Here is a 26,286-nt window from a genome sequence, read left to right as displayed (position 1 = left end):
ACAATGCATTGGATCTCAGACGCGCTATTAGAGAGGGTTGGGGTTCCGTACAATGCATTGGATCTCAGATGCGCTATTAGAGAGGGTTGGGGTTCCTTACAATGCATCTGATCTCAGACACGCTATTACAGAGGGTTGGGGTTCCTTACAATGCGTCTGATCTCAGACGCACTATAAGAGAGCATCGCGGTTCCGCAGAATTTCACAATATAATTATAGGGTTCCTTAACAAAAAAAGGTTTAAAAAACACTGGCTTAGATGCTATAAGGCTTACCACTTAGTAAATGTGGGTACACGTGTTGCTTTTTAACTTACAAATTCCCTTTTAACAGTCATCTCCCATAAATGTCAACCTTCTGCATTAAGCAGCCTGAACATTGAAGTACTGATTACCAAGTCTTTTAATGACCCACACAGAACAGGGCAAGATTTAAACCAATAACCTTGTAAGTTACTCCGTAGCCACATCGCCACAGTATATGTTTGAATACAATCAATAAATCTGTTTGTTAATTTATAGCTCACCTGTTAGTTTTCTAGCCTGGACTGTATTTTAAACACAGTTACTGTTTTGTGCATTGGAATAAATTGCTCATTTCTGTTTCAGTGATACTTTTATGGATAACCCCGATCTCAAACCCGAAGTTAACATTGCCAGCCTTCCTCCTTTGTTAGACGACGAAGATCTCAGGAAACTAAAAAGTGATTACAGCACTGCTTTGCAGGTAAGAACTTCTGCACGACTCCTACAGGTAAATATGCGGGACTGATTAATGGCACTGCCTGGAATGTATAACAACAATGACCTTACATTTCCTCGCAATGTCAGAAAAACACATTTATATTAGTCTGTAAACTATAAGGGGGGAGGTATCAAGGCAATTTTGGATCAAAATCAACACAAATATAATTTTTATCTTGCAAATCTTTGCACCGATGTATCAAAGCTGAGACCCTAAGCTAGGATAAAGATGAGGCCCCTATATATATATATAGGTATCAGTACCGTGTTAGCCGAGCTTCAATAATCAAAAAATAAATAGATGATACTGTTCTGTGGCTAACGAAATGCTTTTATTTGTGCGAGCTTTCGAGATACACTGATCTCTTCTTCCGGCGATGTTACAATGAATGAAGCAAAAGGTATACTTAAAAACAGTGTCTCTTGGAATGTTATCTGTGCTGTTCCTTCCCCCGGTGTGGATGTGTTTTATGGCTAGAGGTGTCAAAAGGTTACTGAAAGCAAGTGAAGAAAGGGTGTGTATGTGTATCAGTGTGAACAAAAATGAATGGAGAGCCCACAGTATATATATATATATATATATATATATATATATATATAAAAGATTAATTCAAATGAGATTTTTATTTGAATAGCTACTTAGGCAGACTTTTCATGACAGAAAATAATTTGATCATAAACTTACTAAAAAAAACTGATTTATCGATGATATCATCAAAGGTCATGCTAAGGGCAGGAAACGTTTATTGCCGCGTGGTCGTTCTTAGCTAATTTATTATCCTTTTTAGCCTCGAAAAGGACTTTTCTCCTGAGCATTTGGTTATCATCAAACTTCTAAATGGACCCAATCTTGCTTCAGCATAGGGGAAAGCGACGCAAATCTTATCCTGGACGATGAGACTTGACAAAAAAAATCTTTATCTGGATACTTTTCCATGATATAGAGATGGAACGGAGTTATTTCTCCAATAAGGTTATGATCAGCATCAGCATCTGGATTTACGGGGGGGGGGGGGGCCTCAAATATATTCTAGGTATTTGAAAAAAAAGGTTTTAGTATTTGGAGGCCTCTTAAATTGCAACGTCTTAAGCCAGGGGTGGCCAACTCCAGTATTCAAGGGCCACCACAAGGTCAGTTTTTCAGGATATCCCTGCTTCAGCACAGGTGGCTCAATCAGTGGCTCCGTCATTAAGACCTGACATCGTTGTGGCCCTTGAGAACTGGAGTTGGCCACCTCTGCCCTAAACTGGGGTTTATTTAGCTTATACAGGAGTGCGCTGGGTTCCGTTCTAAGGGCCCGCCACAAAGCGAAAATCGCCGGAAAGCGGAACCACCGATTTTCAGTGTGTGCACATGCGCAAACCGGCAATTCCCCCCTTCTGCGCATGCGCAACTTCCGTTGGTCACGCGCAACCCTTGTTCTGCGCATGCCCTTGGCAACCGATGTACAGGACATTTTTCACCTCATTCCACGCCACTTTTTTACCTTCTCATATTATATTTTTCTTGCATATTTCTTATCTCAGCAAACACGAGCAAAAAGTGGCGCCGCACCTCAAGTCGCTGTTCACTTCTTGTGACCATTGATCACCCGTACGTTTTCTCAGCCTAATTTACATCATTGTTTTGTGCAATATGCTTTATTCCGTTCTGACATTTATTTTTTTAAAACTTGAATTAAGGAGACAATTAAGAAATATTTGACCAATATACTACAAATAGAGAAACAAAAATGGGAAGGAGAAGAGGAGCCTGAAAAAGAGATATTGCAGGACTGCTGTCAGCCATCCATCTATATTGACATTGTGGAGGCGAGTACAATGACACTTTGTATTTATCTATTCCAGTGGGTTTACGGTAGAACTGCTAAACACTTTACAAATGTATTGCAAATTCACTGAATCCTTAAAAATATATATTGGGACTCCGTCCCGCTTGTCCTGTGTGTATACAAATAGAATTGCTGTGGTAGGTCATACATGTTTAAATAAACAACTTTTGATATTTCTATATATAATCTGAATTTAACATAGCTTGAACTTGATGATCATGTGTCCTTTTTTTTCCAACCTCAGCTACTATGTAACTCTCTAATCTGGTTTATCATAACTTTATATAGAAGTTTATCATTTAATGGAGCAAACCAAGCCATTGATGTTTTTTATGCAAAGTTTTTTTTATACAGATGTTTGAAGCAGGGGATTTCCAGAGGTGTAACCCGTCAAATTCAGCTCCGGGGACCCCCTGCTTCCAGAAATACTAACCTCCGAAGGGGGTGCCGGTATCCCTCTGCTTTTTAAAGCTCCTGTGTCACGAGCCAATAGGAAGCTGCAGCAATGATGTCACGGCTTCCTATTGGCCCGCAGGGCGCGGGAGCTTTGAAAGGCGCCATTACGTGATCCCTGCTAGCCGAGCAGCTTCCGGCACCCTCTACGGAGGTAAGTATCTCTGGAAGCAGAGGGTCCCCAGGGATGAAATTAACAGGGTGCAGCTCTGCTGACTCCCTGCTTCAATCCTAAGTATTTATAATAAAAAATAAATAAAACAATGGTCGGCTTGTATTGCAGCTTTAAGAACGTGGTTGGATCATTTCATTTAAAAATGGTATGTTTTTCTTTGAAGAGTAGAATTGTCACTATAACAATATTTGGTAACTTCCTGCCTAGCGTATCACAAAACACAGGTTCATTCATTTGATGTCCTCTTTGGCAGTACACGGCGTAAAAAAATGTGGATTAACAGCAGTGATACAAAATGTATACAGTAGCTTGGATCAGGAGTAGCCAACGCCAGTCCTCAAGGGCCACCAACAGGTCAGGTTTAAAGGATATCCCTGCTTCAGCACAGGCGGCTCAATCAGTGGCTCCGTCGAAGACTGTGCTGAAGCTGTTGGTGGCCCTTGAGGACTGGTGTTGGCCACTCCTGATCCAAGCTACTGTATTCATTTTGTATCGCTGCCCTTAATCTACATTATTAAGGTGATCTAGAAATATTATTTGAGCTGGTGCTCTGTCAAACAAGACTCCAAATGGAGATGTTGTTGCGTTCTTGCAGAATCGTGAGTCACGAGCCTTACTGTAGGTTGTGTTTTGCAGTCACCATGAGCAGCGTGTGCCTGGTGATAAATGTGGGCATTACGAAAGAGCAATTTCAGATCAATTTGCATTTCAATGAATGTTACAATAAAATGACAATAGCTGATTGATATACCACCCCACAAAGTGCTGCTAATTAGTGGAGACAAAAGAAAATCTCGGATTTTAAAAATGCCACTTCAAATATGGTTGACTCACGCAGTCCTGCGGTTTAATGAACGCAGATCCCTCCTGTAATAACAAGAGACAAAAAGGCCCCAATGCACATCCAACATCAAAAAATTATTTAGTACATTAATACGGTATGTATTTTGGTCAAAGTATTTGAAGCCTACAACAGTATTGTATTGTATTGTATGTCTTTATTTATATAGCGCCATTAATGTACATAGCGCTTCACAGTAGTAATGCATGTGGTAATCGAATAAATAACAGATAATATAAATAACAGATCATGGGAATAAGTGCTTTAGACATAAACATAACATTAAGGAAGAGGAGTCCCTGCCCCGAGGAGCTTACAATCTAATTGGTAGGTAGGGAGAACGTACAGAGACAGTAGGAGGGAGTTCTGGTAAGTGCGTCTGCAGGGGGCCAAGCTTTATGTATCATGTTCAGAATGTTCACAGTGCTATTCGTATGCTTCTTTAAGAAAGTGTGTCTTAAGGTGGGTCTTAAAGGTGGATAGAGAGGGTGCTAGTCGGGTATTGAGGGGAAGGGCATTCCAGAGGTGAGGGGCAGTCAGTGAAAAAGGTTTAAGGCAGGAGAGGGCTTTAGATAAAAAGGGGGTAGAAAGAAGACATCCTTGAGCAGAACGCAAGAGTCGGGGTGGTGCATAGCGAGAAATTAGGGCTGAGATGTAAGGAGGGGCAGAAGAGTGTAAAGCTTTAAAAGTGAGGAGAAGAATGGAGTGTGAGATGTGGGGTTTGATTGGAAGCCAGGAGAGGGATTTCAGGAGGGGAGATGCTGAGACAGATCTAGGAAAGAGTAGAGTGATTCTGGCAGCAGCATTTAGGATAGATTGTAGGGGAGACAGGTGAGAGGCAGGAAGGCCGGACAGCAGGAGGTTACAGTAATCAAGACGGGAGAGAATGAGGGCCTGAGTCAGAGTTTTAGCAGTCGAGCAACAGAGGAAAGGGCGTATCTTTGTTATATTGCGGAGGAAAAAGCGACAGTAAATCCATTTTAGTAGGTCCTACACTACCAATATTATACTGTCTTACAGTATGTATTTCTTCCGCTAGACTGGTTAAAACCATGTGGCATGGAAGGTTTATGTGTGTATATATATATATATATATATATATATATATATATATATATAATGTGGGTTGGGGGTTTTTTTGCACTCTTTTTGTAGATTTTTTTTCACTATAATTATTAGGGCACTTCTGGTTTTTCGCCACTTAGCTCATACATAGCACATATAGTGCTTCTTAAATAGACCCTGCATAAATCATATATGTTCTGTTATGAAGAAATGCATAAAACAGTATAATATTAGTAGTATAGGAGCTACTAAAAATGGGTTTACCGTGACGTGGTTGTAGGCTTAAATATTCTGGCCAAAGTATTGAATTAAATGACCCATATTGATGAAGAATATAGATAAAATACATATTAATGTACTAAATAATCTGTTAAATTGGATGTAGTATTGGAGGCTTTTTGTCTCTTGTTGTACACATTTTGGTCACAAACCCAGTAGCACTCCAAATAATACAAATATATATATATATATATATACACACACACACACACACACACACACACACACACACACACACACACACACACACACACACACACACACACACACACACACACACACACAAAATGTGGTGAGTTTGGGTTTTGAGTTTACCAAGACTGTGTATGTCTCTCCTACAATGAACATGTAATTTTGTGCAAAGGGTCCTGGAACACATTTAATGAACGGGACATACAGATGTAGCCAGCCTCCTTGCCCCTGGAGCGGCGTGAACAAAAGCAAAGCGTGGCGGCTCCAATGACCATACACGCCGTGGCTGCCTGCGTGGGGTCCATTCTGAATGGGACCCCCCGCACGAGAGATCTCCAGCTGGGGTCAGGATACCCCAACTTCCGCCGGCAGTGCGAACAGTTAGTCTAGCTACATCTGTATACGTGAACTCCTTGACTGCAAGAAAAAATAGACGCGTTAACAGGGCGCTAGCTTCTACAAAAATGTATGTTTTCCCTTTTTCTGCACACATTTTGTATAAATGCTAACTGTAGTTATCCTATTTTTAAGATGATTGGACAACACGTAAGACAGTCAGCAAAACTTTCCGAAGATTTAGAAACCTGCTCGTTCCAGGCTTGCATTGTGGAACTGGGCATCTTCGCTTCAAAGTTTGTGATTTATAAACTCTTTTGAGAAGTTACAAATAACGTCCGAATTATTGAGGTTCCTGAACCGTGAATTCACTTATCTTAACACAGCTCACGAGAAAATAAAATATATTTATTCTCTCAATTACCTTCATGTAACTGGCATGTTACATTATGGCTCCATTGCTACTTAAAATAGCAATCCCCCCATACAAACTACAGGGTCGTAACTGGGGGGGGGGGGGGTCCTCCAGGGCGGAACATGGCTATTTTCAGCCTCAGGGGCTCCCTAGTTGCCAAGATGGTTATTGATGAACTTACTGGAATGACTTCCAGGTTTTTAAAAGAAAATTGGAATGGCCGTGTAACAGGGAGCTGCGACTCATTGTCCAGAGATTTGACAGCCATTATTTTTCTCCAGGAGGGAGATTTAAACTTAGTAACTTCACTGGCTAGTATCTTCTGTAAAAAAATTAAAATGGAGGTATGCTTGTCTTAACCCTGGGCAAGGCTACAGTACACCTTCTCTCAATTACCTGAACCCCTTTTGTAATTGGGATGTTAAAGTCTGGCTCCACTCTGGTGCTTTAAAAAGGCAGTCCGCGCTGCACTTACATTTTTTATTTTATTTTTAAATGTTTTGTTTTAATATATGCAGCCTTTGATTACCTTTATTGAAAACTAATTACCTGAGCTGACAATTGATTTTGTTTTCCCGTGATCGATCAGCAAAGTTCCTGCTTTCCAGGGTTCACTAAATGGCTGCCTTTTAGTTTCAAATCAATCCTTTAGTTAGTGTAACTCAGCAGCCACAATGTATCTTTATATTACTAAGGTAATATTATCTATTGTTGCAGTTTGCAGCTCAAACTTCTGGGAATATTGGCAACGAATTATCACAAACTGAGAAATGTTGCAAATATCTTGCACAGCTGGGGAAGTGTACTAAAGCCTGCTATAGAAATCCAAGGATGCTCAGTATAATAAAACTCCATTAAAAATGGTATTAAATAAAAATGCAGTAAGTATTATCTAATACTACAGAACTGGTGTATATTTAGAAAAAACACCCATGGAGGATATTGCATGGATTGCTCCATTAATCAGGTGTGTGTTTAGCTTCCTATGGATGGGATCAAACCAGGTCTAAGCCTGTATATTGAGGATACATACCTCCGGGAACAGTAATGGTCCTATTCTATTTCGAAGTGACCGGGAGTTATATTTAGTGCAACAAAACAACATCTGCTCAATCAATGTTTAAGAACACTATCATTTTCTTGCTACTCCCATTAGCCCTTCACGTCTTGCTGTTTGCCACTACCTTATCCTCTGCCAAACCCCTTACCTTACGTCAACACGCTTTGCACTACACGCAATACTCTGCTATTCTTTCTGTTTGCTCTCACACCACTTCTGTCCAAACTGTACTTCTACCCTCCTCTGCACTGCTACTTCCATGTATATATTTCCATCTCTGCTTTCTTCTCCATATCTCTGTGTTCTTCATCTCACTTCCTACAGGAACACTCCTTTACCATGCAGCAATACACCCTGAAGTGAGAGACACACTTACAAATCCTCCTTACACCGCCCATTTCATTGCATGCTTGTCCTTCTTGGCTCTGGGGATATCTCTCCCAAACCTGGACTGTCTAACCTCGACCTGATCTGCCCTCGTACTTCCCTTTCTTCTTGCCCTCCTTGTGGTACTAACCACTCGAATCTCATATCCATCTCCTACCTACCTCCCCTTTCTGTTCTGCCCTTGGGAATGCTCAGTTCCTCTGCACCTGAAACTGGTCTCTCTCGTCCTGACTCTGCACTGGAAGCTGCTTTGCCCAGAGGTGGAGTTTAGGCTTTCTCCTCTCTGCTGCTACCGGTCCCTTTCTATGTCTCTCTTTATTTTTCTTTCTTTGAAGCTCATACTGCCCAGCTCTTCTCTCCTCTCTCAGTCCAGGTGGCTGTCATATATCACCCACTAATATCGCCCACTCATCCCCCTTCTACCTTTCTCTGTGACTTTGAATCTGAAAATTGGAATTGATGATGCCATTCTTCTGCTGCTGAAAGATACCTTACTGCTATAAAATACTAAATATACTTTGCTGGCGTCCAGGTCATCTATCTTTGTTTATTTAGACCAGCGGCATGCAAACTGGGGGGTTATGGCATTTTCTGGAGGGGGGGCGAGGTGCTTTCAGAGTCCCCATGCTCTTCCCCACAACATTTAAATAAAATGCCGGGGGAGCGTGTGAGGCCTCTGTATGCCTCTGTATGCCATTACCTGCTCTCCGGCGGCTTCTGTCGATGTGTCGCCATGACAACGCAGAGTCAAATGACGCTGCAGGGTCAAAAGGCACGCGAAGTCACATGACGTCGTGATGTCAAATTATGCTGCTGATGCCGGAGAAAAGGTAGGGGGGGGGGGGGGCGAGCAAAACCAAAAATATTGCGCACCCCTGATTTAGAATGCGGTAAATCAGTGATTAGTGTATTGTAATTAATAGTTATCTGTCTTCTTCCTAGCCTAGAAAGTGCAGTAAAGGACTGGTCCAATAGAAGATTCACTGCCTTATTTGTTCAATATTTCGTCATCTACGTGAATAGCTTCATTAAATTAAGGTAAGAGAATTAAAGACCAGTTTTGTGAGTAAATGTGGAAGACAAAAGACTTTTAAATCTCGATTAAACCGATTGATTTGTACTCTGTATGCCGGCCCACTGACAGCTTTCACGGGGCCCAGGACTAGAGTTTCCATCGGGGGCCCCCCCAGTTTCTCGCTGGCCTTGCAAGCTCCTCCCCCCCCCCATATTTTGCACCTTCTTGCTCATACCCACCTCTATTCATATCGCTCTCCTCATGTATTTCTGACTCCCCCTCTCTCTCACCCCTCTGCTATCACTCAATCCCGCTCCCTCAAACGCACTCATCACAATCATTTCACCTACCCCCTGGCCACACACACACTTCCCACCCTTCAAAATACAATAAATCCCCACACACACACACAATTATTATTATGTCATTACCCAGAATCCCTGGCTGCAGGGGAATCACTGTTAGCTAACCGATATTGGGGAAAGACAGGGTTGCAGACTTGTCTGAGACATGCAACTGCACCACCAGTGGTAATTTTATTTACTGTACACTAATGGGACCAAAATTACTACCCTGTTTCTACTGTGTATCAAAGAATGCCCACCAGATGGCACAACCAAACAACTGAAAATGCTCGTGACTAATCTCTGGCTTCTATGACAGCTAAATAGGTGACGATGTGTAAATACAATATGAATATGTTATAACCTCAAGATTGCAGACGGAAATAATGACAAGGAGATTTATCCAAGCCTTAAGTGCTGCTGGGCTTTCTGCTGCTGCTGTTTCTATAATACAGCCTGTGTTATAAGGGAGGTGGATAACTATAATAAAATGTTCAACTTTTATTTTACACGAGCGAGAAGATATTGTAGCTCATTTTAGCTAAGACCTCATTTTAATTTATTTGTGCCACACAATTTTAGTGCCAACAAGTAGAACAAGCCTACATCAAATGTACATCATATGTATTAAGGCTTAATAGTTATCGCGCATAGTTTGTTGTGTGAAATTAATTTGGACGCATTGTGTCATGTTGAATAGCTGATTGATACAATTTAAATGAAAAAGAATGATGTGTATTTGTATTTATAAGTAGTTAGTGTAGTATTATTTATAAAAGCCCTACGGTGGCAATGCATTTGGTTAACCTTTCTAATAGAACATTGTGCTGCATCAAGTACCTTTTTGGTTGATACACAGCAAAATAATTCTGCGTAGACCTGTTAGGGTTTACGCCAGGTTAAAATTCATGGATGATTTGTATGCACTTTCTCTTTTTTGGGAACACAGAAACACGCTTTTGTACATACCATTTACATCTGAACGCCGAGCGCAATACATTTCTGTGTGGCAAAAAAAAACAATTCTTGGCGCAGATTGAGAAATTTCCAGTTAGTTCATACAGTAGGTGCTTACACGCGCAATGCATAATGAGATTTTCGGGCGCCAAAAAAACCCGCTAGCGGCACTTAGAACACAAGGCGCCATAATGTAATTATCAAATATTGACTTCATTGCTAACCAGTGTGCAAAGCTGCAGAGTTAATACAACAATTAATTCACTTGCAGCTCCCGTCAAATGAATGATAATACAATATTCTCCAGTGATGTAGCATCATAGCCTATGGAATAAATTCCATAGACTCCGAAACATCACTAACTCGCATAATGATTCTCATAGGTAAGTGGTGGGACCATCAATCATCTTAGTTGAAAATTACCAAATGAACCTTCTTTGTGTTCCCCATTTACCTTCAATGATTCAAATACATTTCATAGACCAAAAGGTTTCAGAATATAGATGAATATATGAAAATGGCAAAGAGAGCAGACGATTATTATTTTCCTTATGAAATGTTGCATAGGTAATATACACCAATGTGTGTGTGTGTGTGTGTGTGTGTGTGTGTGTGTGTGTGTGTGTGTGTGTGTGTGTGTGTGTGTGTGTGTGTGTGTATATATATATATATATATATATATATATATATATATCTGAGCTGCCCAATTTATACATATATAGAGGAGATGGTCAGACATGCCCTACACATACATTAAGGATAGAATGTCCCAGATTATTTTCTTGTTGCCTGTAAGTGTATCTAGGTCAAGAACCACCAGAGGATATATCAGAATGTCAGGCATCTGCAGTACTGTACTGTATGCACTGCAGGTCTTTGAATATTGATAGGTCAGAAGGAGAACTTTCTCTCTTCTTACCCAAGGGATGCACAAGAACAGTCTTGGGAAAATATGGGGTGAATGTTTTATGGTAATTACAGAAGCCTTCTGCTGCAAATGAGTTGGCTGTAGTTTGGCTTGTGGCTTAGCACTGCTTCGAAACATATTCCTACGTTTTTAGACTATTATTAGTCTCTGCACAATCTTCGTATAATAAGGTGGCTGGTATTATTAGTGTGGTATACTTTTGTCCTGCCTGCTATTTCCAGCACTATTTTTGGGGTAATTCTGTAATGCCAGAAGTGTGTTTTCCTGGCTCACCTACAAGCTGTTTTGCATGAAGGCTTCTATAGAGGCTGGCATTGCAGTGTATTTCTTTCAAATACAAATGGTGCTAGAAGGAGTTGCAGGTAGATTTTGTAAACACCAGTGACCAACCATGTTTAATCTACAGAATCAAACTGTACAGTCAGAATAATAAAAAAAAATATTCCCAAATAAACAGAGGGACAGTTCAAGGGGATTTTTACAATTTGCTGATCTTCAATTTGGTAAAGACGGCTTCTGTTCAAGGACATTCTGTACCATCCCCAAGCGATGCAACTCAATGTACTAAGTTTCAGGTGGAGCTTCCATCTAAAGAGACAGAGAGCTCTCGAAAGCCTGTCTTATAATATCAATTGTTAGTCCAAATAAAAAAAGGTATTACCTAATATTGAAGTACTCATTTACTCTGCAATATCGCAACTGGATAACACGGCTATTTGTACTTAAAGCAGCAGTCCAAGCTGCCGTTTAAATTATTTCTTTCCTTTACTATGTGCATTAATACAATCCACACAATGATAAGTAATTAGCTAAGTTGCTGATCGATCTGTTCTCCTGTGATCAATCGGCAAAGATTCGGCTCGGGGATTCACTAAATGGCTGTCAGTGCAGCAGAAGAGGACCAAAGATGCAAAGTGCTGTGGGGAAGATCATGTGACTAGGCAGTACCTAGATACTATTGGTGCACTGCTAGAGAGAGGGCAGGGCTCAAAAAGGGGTGTGCCAGAGCCTGTTTCAGAAAAGGAAGGGGATGTGACTTTGTAAATGTTTGCTATAGAAACAAAAAAGGCTTGTTACATTATAATATATTAAAAATGTAATTCAGAGTTGTTTAAAAAAATGCTACACATATTTTCTCATAGTACATAACTGATTTATTTAAAAACAAATCACACATGTAGGATATTGCTTGGTCTGCAGCTTTAAATCTTAAGCAGATTCTCCTAAATTGCAGTTTCTGCATTTACCACTAGGCTTCCCCGTCATTATAATGCATTCATTATTCCAGCGACTTTTCTTACACGGGGCCAATGAGAGCAAGGTTCCAAATTGGCACTTGCAATGTCTATTGTTGAGCAGAAGATGTGGGTGCTACTTGTTGTGGACTTGATAAGCATTAAGGGTGCAACTAATTGAGGGAAGGGGTATGGTGCGAATTTTCGAGTAAAGAAAGGGGGGTGGGCAGTAGATTTTAAGGAGAAAGTATTATTATAGGAGAAGGGGAACCTGGTTCAATTCCCGGTGTCTGCTCATGTGACCAAGGTCAAGTTACTTTATTACCCTGTGCCTCAGGCATCAAAAAAATAGATTGTAAGCTCCACGGGGCAGGGACCTGTGCCTGCAAAATATTGATAATGTATAATAATGTAACTAATAATATGATCATATTTGAATATATCATATATTATAATAATCATAGAATCCATTGAATATGGTCTTAAAAACAAAACTGAATACACCTTTAAATGAAAGGACTGTGTACATTTCCTGCATGCATATACTTTTTGGCATCCTGTCATTCTGTTACTTGAAATAAACCACAGGTGACTTACTTCCTATAATGTATGCAAAGGGACTTTCTCTGTCTCTAAGGGGATTATTCAAAGAGAATATCAAGAAAAGCATGCAACTTCAAATTACACATGTCCATCTATACACTATTTAAAATAAATAGGAAGTAATGCAATTTCTGGTCAACCTGCCACAGTCCCCTTTGGGTCAACGTTGCTCCAGTGTTGTAGCTGGGAGACTTTTATCGCATTGGTGTAAGATTGAAATGGTCCACAATCCGCATATCTGTGCACAGAATAAAACAGACAGATACAGCATAGGAGGCGATTTTAATAAAGTGTCCCAGGTGCAAAGCTGTATCAGTCATTTCTGGGGCAAAGCAACATCATTTAATCAGATGTGTCCAAGAAAAATATTCCCATTGCTTCCCATGCGGCGTTCTTTTGGTTTGATAAATCTCTTGCTATTTTTGCTCCAATTTTGCAGCTAAGAGACTGATAAAGTGATCTCCCTGTGTTAGCCAGTTTGAGATCCAAAGGAGGAATTAAGTCCCTGGGTGCAACCTTCACCCTCCTATTAAAACATCTCAATGGGTGTCAAAAGCTCCATCTGAAATAGTCAAATGCTAACGTTGATTTAATTGAATAAATGGATACCCCCTTTAACTTCTTAAAGCTGCTGTTTAAAAAGAAATAATAATAATTCCCTCTAATATGTGCATCAATACAATCCACACAATTATAAGTAATTAGCTAAGTTGCCGATCGATCCGTTCTCCTGTGATCGGTCAGCGAAGATTTGGCTTGTGGGTTCACTAAATGGCTGTCAGTGCAGCAGAAGAGGAACAAAGAAGCAAGGTTCTGTGGGAAAGATCATGTGACCAGGCAGTCACTAGATACAATTGGTGCACTGCTAGAGAGAGGGCAGGGCTCAAAAAGGGATGTGCCAGAGCCTGTTTCAGAACATTTTTTTAAACATTTATTTTCTTTTTACACTGGATTGAAACAGAGGGTCCGGACCTGAACCCATTCATTTTAGCTCTGGGGACCCCAGCTTCTGGAGATACTTATATATATAGGGAGTGCCATCAGCTGAACTAGCTGGGGTTTAAAGCTTTCACATCACACGGGCCAATAGGAAGCCGAACCTGATGATGTCACGGCTTCCTATTGGTCCGCAGCATGCGGGAGCTTTGAAATGCCACCATGTGAGCCCGGCAAGTATCTCCGGAAGCAGAGGGTACCCGGAGCTGAAATGAATGGGGTTCAGGTCCGGAGACCCCCTGCTTTAATTCTGTGTAAAAATAAATAAAATAAACGTTAAAAAAAAAGCACTTGAATTGCCGCTTTAAAGGGATCAAAGCGAACTAATGCCAGTGGTGTGTTTAAGGGGTTACATATAGGTATTTGTTTGATACATTTTTCCCAAATCTGACACCTATAAGTATTTTTAATTAACTTTTTTAAAGTCCGTTTGTAAACTTAGGCCCCGATCCACAATCTCCGTTGTTGACTTAATGATGCATTAACTTAAGTCAACGGCTCATTAAGTGCTAATGTGTATCTTCAAAGTTCACTAACGCAGTGTTAAGTGATGGTTCCAGCCATAACGGGCTAGTCAAAGTGCCATTTACTTAAGTCGGGGTTCTCCCAATGGGAAGCTCTCGGGATGTTCCACACTCCGCTTATTACTTGGCTTACTGGCTATTTTCTCTTCCATACACGATGCTGGCAGAAACCAAGGCAAATATCTTTCATCTTTACCAATGCTGTTCATGGAGAAATGTTTGGCTCTGCATGTATTGGATTCGGTGCTATAGTCCAAGTTGAGCTTAACAGAGTGAACTTGTGTATGACTCAGATAGTGGGGACAGCAGTGGATAAGCTATCAATGCTATGTGCTGTGTTGGGAATCTTTGTTACTGTAAATAATCTGCTTCATTACGCTTGGAAAAGTACCAGTAGCTAAAACGCCCCCTTTTCTAACAGTGGAGCCATCAACCTCTTCTGATATCTAAACAATGAAGTATATTTTGGTCGTGTTATCTGAATGAATACTTATTAAAATGCATTTCCTCTATTCTGCAAACATGCCAAGTCTGTCAGGGCCCACAGCTCAGTGATTGTGCAAGTTTCAATGTTTTTATAGACCGGAGAGTCCTGTGGAATTTGTTCATCCTTTGCTTCAGACCAGGGGTGCGCAAACTGGGCAGCACCCCCCTCGGGGGCATGGGATTTTCTAGGGGGGGCACGGCGTTTACAGAGGTCCCGCGCTTCCCCGAAGGCATTTCAATTAAATGCCGGGGGGACCCCGTGAGGCCTCTCTAAATTCCCATACCTTGGCATCCAGCGATGCGTCTCCATGGCAACCCGGCATCAAATGACACCGTGGGGTCCCGTGACTTTGTGTTGCCATGGCAACGTGACCGCACATGATCCGGCAGCGTAATTTTACGCCGGAGCTGAGCGGGGGGGGGGGAGGAGAAGGGGGGCAGGCAGGGTGACGCAGACTGAAAAGTTTGCGCACACCTGCTTTAGACTGCCCTGTGTAGCTTTTATAATCTGGGTGGCTCAATTTGAAAGTTGTGAGGATCACAGTTCTGTCAGTTTTAATCCATGAAAGTTATATTGGCATTAATGTGTCAGATATAATGATGCATCAAGCCCAATATATCTTGTTTGGCAGTCAATAACCACTGGGGTCATCTATAACCTTCTCTTTCTCGCAAGCTGCTGTGAAGCCTCAGACTCCATTTAATCCTTATCCTATTTAGGATACCCTTGTGTCAATCCTAAACAGTTTTGAATGATTTAATTCATATGTAGCAATCTTCACCACCTCTGCTAGAGAACTATTCCATGATCTACTATCTACTACTCATTCAGTGAAGAAGTTCATCCACACATTTCCACCTCAGCCTCCCACCCTACAGTGTCGGACTGTGGCTCCTCTTCTAGGAAAATGCTAACACACACAATAGTAAATCAATGGCACACTAAAATACCCTTAATAAATGGTGTCCCAAAGGAAAGTACTGGTCAAGTGAGCTTCCATTATATAGCTTGCCAGAGCACATCCATGTTCTCACAAATATGTCAAGACGGCTCGATTTTGTGTTGTTGGGAAGACATCCACAGAGTGCTTCTTCTTGTTGCTTGACACATACATGTATATGTCTCTTTCTTAGAAACAACCCAGTCCAATCTGATGCAGAAGCCAGCCTCACTACTGCCATTGACAGCCTAAAACAACATTTTTTCCATCTATTCAAAATGGAAACTCAGGTGAGAACTGAATGCATTATTTCCTTTAATGAAGTGGCTGCTTATAATACGTACTGTGCTTCACTAGAAACAAAAATGTTTGATTTAAATCACGTTAACATGGGGGAGGGGGGGGGGAACCAGAAAAAGTGATCTGGGTCCAACGGCCCCAGAGGGCAGAGCAGGACAATGCCGGAAGTTTGACCCACTGAGAAGTTGGGCTTGACTTCTGCGTCTGGCCGCCGGGGGTTTCTCACACCTTGGGACCCAGCTCCCCTCCACTACTATAACCTCCCATGTGTCTCCTAATACCCCATATTACAGCCCCATTTAACGCCTAACTCCTCCTGTCGCTCCCTACGCCGCCTCCCCCTGTCGCTATCTGGGAGTGGAGCTCAGTGTGGGGAAGATCGGACCTCACAGTGGAGCTTGGAGTTATGGGTGGGGGAGGTCAAGCCCCACAGGGGGGAAGAGCTGTGCATTGGGGATGGTGATATTCAGATCCCCACAGCGGAGGGCCGCTCAAAGTAGTGGGTTGGAGGGAGCTTGGGCCCACAGAGGAGTAGAGCTTTGCGTTGAGGGAGGTGGAGCTTGGGCTCCAACCACCCACACCGAATATCCTTCAGTACTCCATGAATGCAATAAGAGGTAGGTGCGCCTCTCTGTACAATGGAATCGAGAGGCGAAACAGTAAGGCAGAAAATGGTAGGTAATGTGGGTATTTCTGTGAGATAAGAGAGGAAACTGGCACACAGTCCAATGAAGTGGGTCCCAGAATAACAAAAATAAATATTTATTGATGTGAAAACATCCAACAAACGGAGGAGAGCAACAATAAATATGTATTTTTGTTATCCTGGGACCCACTTCTTTGGACTGTGTGCCAGTTTCCCTCTTTTCTCTACAGCTATCCATATCTACTTGGCTGCACGTCTACCAGGAATCCAAAGGACCAGTGCAATGTGTAAGTACTTTTAACACTTTGAGGGGGACCATCCCCATTGGAGGTATTATGGGGGTTTATTGCTTGCCCCTACCTCAGGGATCTTTTGGCCCCACAGAGGATGTTATGTCTTATTAGCCTGAGTTCTTTTCTCCATCATTTGTGTGACCAAACAGTGGAGCGCAGTTGTCACTACAAATTTTACATGTTTCTGTGAGATAGAAGGTGAGGCATGAATTGTTTCCTACTATTATTTGATTTTATTTGTTGCAGTCATTGTATTATACTTCCTGTACTGTATTGTCTCTCTTGTAAAGCGCTAAGTACAGTTGTAGGCGCTATATAAATAAAAATATACATACATACCCCACAAGTTATTGGGGCTATGCCTTGTGGAATGGTTACCGGAGGTGGGATATGGTACAGATAATGAGAAAAGGGGGGGGGGGGTGTATGATAAAGGGAAAGTGAAAGAGTATGGGGAGATGTAAGAGAGAGGAGGCGAGAAGGTGATAGAGAGGGCAGAGGGTGAGAGAGGAGGGAAAGTGTGAGAGAGAGCGAGAAGGGGAGTGTGTGAAAGAGAGGGGAAGAGTGAAAGAGAGAGTGGGGTGAAAGACAGAAAGGGGTGATACAGGCGCGAGAGTGTGAGAGAGCATTAGAACAGCCCCTGTGAAAAACTTGCCATCCCCACTCAATAACACAGGGCCCAGGTGGAGACTTTAAGGAAAGGTGACCCTGTGTTGCTATCCAAGTGATTAGAGACAGATACTAACAGTATTTTGGGGATTGTATTAATGGCCCATTGTGGAAATAACAATAATTATGTTAGAACCTACTGTAGTTTTAATGAAACATGTATTATATGATTTCTAAGGTGAAAAAAAATCCTGATTATTTGTATTGAGTTATTTTGCTTTCTTTTGCTTTTCTCAAAAATGTGTTGTTTTCCCTTTAATTTAGAAGTTAAATGTAACTTCTGCATTCTCTCTGCACTAAACAACTCATGGTTACTTTGCAGCCAAACTTTCAGAAGCTCATAACTCGAAAATGGCTTGTGCGCGATACAGCCTTCAAGGCAATAATGAAACCCACTGTAGAGTTAAGCCAATGGCTAAAATATTTAATTGGGCCTCTTGACAAGGTATGTTAACATTTAAAACCATTGACCTTAAACTTAGCAAAGCCGCCACCAGTTTAAGTTATTTCAAGACTTCAGCTGTGTCACGTGTAAAACTTGTCTGTAACGGTTACATACGCCCATAATCATATATTATCTCTAACTGTCCATGAAATGTCTGTAAACATAATGTATAACCGTTGTTCATTTAATGTAACCATGTATTTGTCATCATAACTCTGTGCCCAGGACATACTTGAAAATGAGAGGTGACTCTCAATGTATTACTTCCTGGTAAAACATATTACAGTATAAATCAATAAATTATCTGCAACAAAAGCAGCTAGTAACTACAGTACTGTATAGGACAATGTTAGTTTCTAGTACATTTTTATACATTTAGGGTGGTTACAGTGGCATTTGACTCGAGCTGTGGTTAGGTTGCTCTAGAAACACCTGGAATGTTTCAGATTGCTTTAAAAACAGATACTGTATCGTTAACTGTGGTTTCTGGGAGGAAACAGGTGAGAGACATTGTAGACGTGTGAGAAACAAATAAGCAAAGTATTAGTTCTTCATCTTAATTGTCCCCTCTCGGTATTTCTTTCTCATCTAACCACTTATTCTTGAACCTTTAAATTACTGTAAATATCTTAAGAATATCTTGCATTTAGAAAAGGCCCGTGCACACATTGGAAAGTTTCTGTAGCTGCAACATCTGTCACTCTTACTTTGATGCTTCCTTAGCATTCACTACATGTGCCAAAACGGACCATTTTCAGCCGAAATTCTCTTTTGAAGTTTATATACAGTAGAATCAGCCCCTTAGTGTCTCATGCAATAAGATGGTGTTGTCATGTTTGTAATGCTTAAACTGTGTATGAGATCATTTCCAGTAATACCCTGGGCTTTTTATTTCTGGTGCATTTCCCATCACAAGAATGTCTTTGCTTTCTTTCCCTCTCCTCTATCTGCATTTGTTAATGGTTTTTTTCTCTCTAATCTTTTGTTAACGATCTAGTCATGTATGTATGTATGTATGTATGTATATTGTTATTTATGAATGCAGATTTTTCATTTGTATAGCGCCATTTATGTACATAGCGCTTCATGGCCGTAATACACGTGACATAATAATAACACATAATGGGAATAAACGCTTCAGACATTACAGTCACAATAGGAAGGGGGGTTCCTTCCCCAAAGAGCTTACAATCGAAGTGGTAATTAGGAAGAACGTACAGACACATTAGGAGGGTGTTCTGGTAAGTGTGTCTGCAAGGAGTCAAGGTCAGTGCATCTGAGATGTATAGTATCAGCCACGGAGCTACCCATGTGCTTCATTACAGAGATGCGTTTTTAGATAGGACTTTAAGGTGGAGAGAGACGGTGCGAGTCGGATATGAAGGGGAAGGACATTCCAGAGGTGTGGGGCAGTGAGTGAGAAAGGCTTTAGGTGGGAGAGGGCTTTAGATACAAAAGGAGTAGACAGAGGAACCTGAGCGAAGAAACATTGCCTCTTGGCTGTAGAGTTGGTGCCAATAATAATAATAAAGTCAATAATGAACACAACAATACAGTCTTCCGCCCGCTTGCAAGATTTTAGCTCTATTCCAATGAATGAAATTGAAATCTTCCTGAGCAAGCGTATTGAATGGGGACCCAGTGCTGTAACTATAATTTTTGGCCTCCCCTCTGGCGGCCCAACTTCCAGCGCCAGGTGTCCGGGCACTCCCCGCCTTGGGGGGTTTAACATTAATGTGGGGACCCCTATTCTGTGAGACATATTTAACAGTAACATGCTTCTCTTCATTTCAATGTATAGAGCGTCTTTGTAGAAGATACATTGCATCTATTTTTCTGTGTGTGCGTGTCACCTTGTGACTGGGGAGGTTATGGATGAGTTTATAAAAGAGATGAATATTTGATAAAAGGATGTGTCAGATTCTCCCAGTATTTTCCTAATTTTCACCTAAAAAAAAACTCCAAGCCTGAGTTTGAATAAACCCTTCTTACTACAGATCTGCATCCAACGACAGACACTTGAGTAACAAGGTATTTTCCATTTGCCACTGACGCAAAACCCCTGTAACAAATGTACATTTCAAGATTGAGTGCATATATATAACCTTACTTTTATTCAATAGGAGATGCAGAATGGAGTTCACAAGTACCTGGTAATAGAATACATCACACAGATTATGAAGAGAAAAATTAGTCTAAAAAGCATGAATCGTAAGAAAGCAGCTCTAAAAATGTATCGCGAGGCCAGTGAGATAAACAATGCAGCCATAGATCTGGTGAGTCCATAATGTTCCTTCCCCTGCCCACCAACCAAACGAGTTTTACTAACTAATGTACAGCACCCTGGATAAGGGCGCTATATACATGTTGTTATAAATAAATGTTGAAGACACATACATTGATATTATAAAGAACATTTACAAGAATTCCACATCAACCTTTTGATTACATGACGACACACACAAGATAAGAATAGACAAGGGTGTGCAACAGGGAGAAGATGTCACCAAAGCTTCTCATAGCAACACTTGAAGAATTGTTCAAAACATTGAACTAGGAAGAGTAAGGAATCTAAATGAAAGGTGGATACGGTGTATGAGCCACCTACGATTTGTAGATGACCTCCAGCAACAAATCCGAGAACATGCTGAAGCAAGTTAAAAGGTTGGCCTCCATATGAATCTCAGCAGCACCAAAGGGATGTTCAATAAATGTGATAACGCAACAAAAAGCGAAATGAATGGAATAGAACTAGAAGTTAAAAACTACCCTGGAGGAAGTCCTGCCTCTTTATAGGCCTGATGCCAGTGACCAAGATGACCCCTGCAGCTTTGGTGTCGGCGAAAGTGAGTAATGGACTGTCAGGAAACAAGTGAACAAAAGAGGAATAAACCTCAAATACTGGTGCTCTATCAATAGCAATAATAGAATAAATGTATCATATGGTAAACGTCCTCTTGATTCCCTCGGTTATATCACCGTATAGGGGTAAATAAACTAGATTGGCTTATAAAGGTCCTTTGTGTGTTTATAATGGACTCATCCAGGGTGGGGGGCTAATAAGTAGTATAACAGTCCAAAGTGTCCGTGAGAACGTTGCTGCAGTACGTCCCACAAGATACTCACGGAGTCCTCAACAGCTTCCCTCTCCGCACCCTGTGTCCCACATCCTGACGGTCAGCTGGCCGGTACTCACAAGAAACTGTCTGTGTCCGCCTGGTGTTGCTGATTTGTGCCAGGACGCCCCCGTAGAACGCCGATGCTGCGTGCTCCAGCCGATAGATAATGTAGAAAAAATGGTAAGAATGGCGGTCACTGCTCTCCGAAGTCAGGAATCAACCAAGCGCAGTTAAAGGTAAAAAAAAAAATATTTATTCATACAAAGAAAAATAGACATACACAGAGTGTAATACTCTGACGCGTTTCGTCTCTGTAAAGAGCCTTTATCAGGAAACAAGATGGATGTTTTGGCTTCGGTGTGGGCGCTGATGGCGCCCGAAGCCTTATACTTGGCCAGCAAGTATCAATGGAAAATGAAAATTGGAATAGAGCGCATTTAGAATAAACAAGACAATATTTCAAGTGACCCATCCACTGTGCTGTAAGAGGAAAGTGTTCATACAGATTATTCTGCCTGTGCTCATGTATGGATGTGAAACTTGGACCCTAAAAGCTATAATAATTCAGGAGTTTCAGGCAACTCAACGAGGTATGGACAGATGTATTCTGGGAATTGACAAAAGAACGAATGAAGCAATGAATAGTCTGTGACATCATCACATAGTTGAAGAAATTAAAATGGCAGTGGGACGGACATATCGCAAGATTACACTACAAAGCACGTCTTTCCAAAGTGTGTCAATGTGCGAAGCCAGCCTCCCTGCACTAACACAAATAAAATCTTCATTATTGGCTTTCATTATTTGTATGTTTTTAACAATTCTATCCGAATGTCATCTTTTTCAGGGTTCTGAATTGGAACGGCTTTTCCCTACAATTCTTTATATATCTGAAATAATTGGTTTGAGAAACAAAGAGGAAATTCAGTTGAAGCTTGAAACATTATTTAATGCATATCCAGATATTGGGTAAGTTAATAATGGAATAAAAGGCCTAGGGTAATTTATCCTCAAGTATTTTTTCCCAGGTCATCGGAGTCCAAAACTGTATTAGATAATGACACAAAGAAAAAAACATGTGTATGGAGCACTCAAACTACTACTAATATCTAAACATAACATATTTTATAGGGAAAATAGAAAAAAGTGATGAATTAACATTACATCAATATACATATAAAAATAATGCACATTTGACCTACCATATATCCACACAGTTGATGTATATATTACATACATGTTATATTTTGTATATGCTACTATGTGAAGTGCAGGTGATCCATGTACATTTTGACTCTCTGTAACATATACATGAACTGTGTGGACATAAGGATGGTCAGGTGTGTGTTTATTTTTCCCCATGTATAGTGATGTAATGTTCTTCCACCCTGTTCCTGTAAGGTTTATCATTTGGCGGCCTGTAAGAGACATGCATACAACCAGATTTGGGGAAATGAAACCATGGCTTTTATTCAGCCCGTCACTTTAAACAATACAGTGTAAGGGCTAACTCACTTTCCCAGTCCTTATCTGCAGGGCTGGGAGGATAAGCCACTTTCCAACCTATGACCCCAAAGTCCAAAGTGGTACCTGTAAGCAGTGGGCCCTTTATGTCAGTCTCTGGGTTGGTGTCTGTTGAGGGGCCACCCACTGACATGTTCTAAGGTCCGCTGTGTCCTGGAATAGAGGGGTGGTTCCTGTTGTGTTGCGGGCAGCACAGTCCTTCTGTGCTCAAGATAACTGCTCCTGTGAGTCTCTTTCTGGCAACACAGTCTCTCTGTGCTCCAGAGATCTCCCCTGCAGTTCCAGCAGGAGGCTTTTCTACCTGTCTGATGAGCCAGGTGGAGACTGGTTAATAGTCTCTAACTGCAATTAACCAGCTCGCTGCTGAATTCCTCACACCAATACAGGCTTTCTATTGAAGCCATTTTAGATAGGGGTTAAGGCCCTGTTCCACCGCCCCACTTTATTGAGGTTATATTATCGCCCTAATATTGATGGATAGGCTAATTTAAAATCTTACAGTGGGTAATGCTCACCAAACATTAATACTAAGTTGTATGCTCCAGCTGAGGAAGGAAAGCTAGGGTGGGGAAGCCCGGACTTCCTCAGGGAACTTCCCAAGCTATAGTTACATCATTGAGAAAAAGTATGCACCAGAGTGGAACATCCACAGTGCACTGGAATAAGGGGATGGGATCCGCTTCCACCTGTCCTCACCGGCCGGGTTGCTTGCGGCTTCCCCATGCCTCCCCCATGGCTACAGACCCACATATACTGTAGGAGGTACTTATTCACTGCATTATGGAATCTCCGGCCACTGGAGTGTGCAAATAATAATATTCTCAAGAAGATGTTGCATTACAGAGTGCTTTTTTACATTGAAAATAACACTAACACTAACACTAACACTGCTCTTCACGGGGAAGGAGCGGCTCAGTGAGTAAAGACACTGGCACTCTGAATTTGAAGCCGTGGGAGCCTGGTTCAATTCCCAGTGTCGGGCAAGTCACTTTATCTCCTTGTGCCCCAGGCACTAAAACATAGATTGTAAGCTCCATGGGGCAGGGACCTGTGCCTGCAAAATGTCTCTGTAAAGCGCTACGTAAAACTATCAGCGCTATAAAAGAACATGCTATTATTATTATCTTCACAGGCTCTGTAGCACTGTATTGGACATTGTTGTTCTTGTTCCATAGTTACATCCTTATTTATCTGAAGATGAGTACAAATGATTGGGGGGGGGTGAGAAGAAAAACAACCAAGGTTGGAAATCTCAGTTTGCCAGTAGTTAAAAATAAAATAAAACCTTTACTGCTTAATTCGTACTAGTTTAATTTAACCCCTTAACTGCCAGAAGGGGATTGGAAGGCTGTGGTCGTAAAAGGATTTCTTATTTCTTTGATCTCTCACCAATTTTCTTTTTTTCTCTCTCGCAGCGAGGAACATATTTTGGCTATTTTACATCTTCAAGGGATGAGAAGGAGAAAAAAACTCTCGTTGCTGAGCTATTTCAGGGAACTCCAGGAGAAAGCTCAGCAGGCAGAATATGGACCGTCTGAGACCCTTTTTGCAGAGATTCCGTATTCTAAACAAGTGACCTGCTTTTCGTCTGTGCTCTAAACCAATGGGGCTCAACTCCAGTCCTAAAGGGACCACCAACAGGTCAGGTTTTAAGGATATCTCCGCTCCGGAACTGGTGGGTCTGTCGACGAGCCACTGATTGAGCCACATGTGCTGAAGCAGGGTTATCCTGAAACCCTGACCTGTTGGGGTGTTTTGAGGACTTTAGTGTTTAGTTCTTCGGTATGAGACAGTGCAGGAGTTTGGTCATGAGCATAAAACTGTGAAGGACATAGGCAGGATCCCAGATAGCTTTCCCGGGGCCAAGGACTAAAATTTCCACCCCTCCCCACCCCCCCCACCCCCCCCGGTTGGTGGCTCTGCAGACAGGCACCTCCAAGTTCAGCCTCCACCAGACCCCCTCTGCAACAACTTCTGCAGGCCCCCTCTGCAAGGTTTGCCGGCAGGGGTCCCAGGCCCTTTTACTCATCGGGCCCGAGACAGGAGTACCAGCTGTCCACCCTCCCCCTCCCCCCCCCCCCCGTGTTGGCGGCCATGGAAGTAGGTAATCATGTCTTAGATATAATGACTTATTTTACATACTGTATGTAGATTGTAAGGTCTTCTGGAAGGGACTCCTTTTAATAATGTCTACTTTTAAGTTGAAGCGCTTGTTCCTATTATGTTACATATATTACTGCTGTAAAGTGCTGTGTACAGGGATGGTGCTATATAAGATGTACATACATACTGTGACAAACGGCTTACTCCGGGGCTCCGCCGTCTGTCCGGGACTGTTAGAACACGGTCTTTCAGGGTAGGTTAAATGATGAGACGTCACGTACTGTTCCTTTAAACAGGCTATACCTGGTTTATTCAGTCCCAGGCACTGAGACTGCCACAGTTTAAACAGAAAACAAAGCCAAACAAAAAGCTGCTCGTCTGAGCGATAACTTAAACTTAGATGTCCCTGACTCAGAGTTGGAAGTGGCTTGTCCACTTCCACCAACAAAATAAGTACCTTTGCAGTCTTTAGACAAACTAACAGAATGAATGAAGCGATTTGGGAAAGAGGCTTTCTCACCCCTCTGCAGTTCAGCAGCCTTCCAGGCTCTTGGGCGGGGCCCAGAGGAAACAGGAAACAGGTCTTATATACCTGAACTCTAATCAGCATGACAGGTGACAGAAAACAGGCAGCAGACAAACTGTGGAATGGAGTGCCTGTACCACGAGGCTGCCCTGTTCAGCTTAGACAGGACAGAAACTGTTCAGTATCCTGGGAGCCCTGTATATGGAGTTTATTACCAACCCCTGGTTTCTGTCACATATCCTCCCCCCCAGCTCAGACCTCGAGGGGTGAGCGACCATGGATATTAGGGAGTGCATCCTTGACAACCCGTCGGCATTGCCATGTTTGTGCCCCGACCTGTGTTCCACAGAAAATTTAAAGGGCTGTAGGCTTAGGAACCACCTGGTCACCCTAGCGTTCTTCTCCCTATTTTGACACATCCAGGTAAGGGGTGCATGATCTGTGACCAATCGGAACTTTCTCCCCAACAGATAATACTTGAGTGTCTCTACAGCCCACTTTATTGCGAGACACTCTTTCTCGACTATGGAGTAATTTTTCTCCTGGGGATTTAGTTTCCTACTTAAATAAAGGATGGGGTGCTCCTCCCCTTGAGACTCCTGGGAGAGTACCGCCCCCAGCCCTACCTCAGATGCGTCGGTTTGGACTACGAACTCTTTGGAGAAGTCAGGTGTGACCAACACTGGTTGGGCACAGAGAGCTTCTTTCAGGCTTCTAAAGGCCTGTTCGGCTTCGGGGGACCATTTTACCATTAGCGGTCCTCTTGCTTTTGTGAGGTTGGTTAGTGGGGTTGCCTTAGTTGCAAAATTGGGAATAAACCTCCTATAGTAGCCAATTAACCCCAAAAAGGTCCT

At 41.9% G+C, this 26,286-nt stretch overlaps 1 protein-coding gene across 1 annotated transcript in view; it reads left to right on the top strand.

Moving 5' to 3' along the window:
* EXOC3L4 (exocyst complex component 3 like 4) overlaps positions 1 to 25,721 on the top strand; it is a 34,554-nt gene extending 8,833 nt beyond the window's left edge. Inside the window, exons 4-12 of the mRNA XM_075615013.1 lie at positions 609 to 726; positions 2,427 to 2,555; positions 6,112 to 6,212; positions 8,721 to 8,816; positions 16,001 to 16,097; positions 18,038 to 18,160; positions 20,284 to 20,436; positions 22,127 to 22,248; positions 24,219 to 25,721. Coding sequence (XP_075471128.1) covers positions 609 to 726; positions 2,427 to 2,555; positions 6,112 to 6,212; positions 8,721 to 8,816; positions 16,001 to 16,097; positions 18,038 to 18,160; positions 20,284 to 20,436; positions 22,127 to 22,248; positions 24,219 to 24,402 — 1,123 coding nt within the window. The 3' untranslated portion in view covers positions 24,403 to 25,721. The remainder of the gene's footprint in view (positions 1 to 608; positions 727 to 2,426; positions 2,556 to 6,111; positions 6,213 to 8,720; positions 8,817 to 16,000; positions 16,098 to 18,037; positions 18,161 to 20,283; positions 20,437 to 22,126; positions 22,249 to 24,218) is intronic.
* The last annotated feature ends 565 nt before the right edge of the window (positions 25,722 to 26,286 follow it).

The sequence above is a fragment of the Ascaphus truei genome, chromosome 9, assembly GCF_040206685.1.
Source record: "Ascaphus truei isolate aAscTru1 chromosome 9, aAscTru1.hap1, whole genome shotgun sequence".
Taxonomy (NCBI): domain Eukaryota; kingdom Metazoa; phylum Chordata; class Amphibia; order Anura; family Ascaphidae; genus Ascaphus; species Ascaphus truei.
Note: the sequence above shows the minus strand (reverse complement) of the source record. Positions and strands in the feature narration are given on the sequence as shown.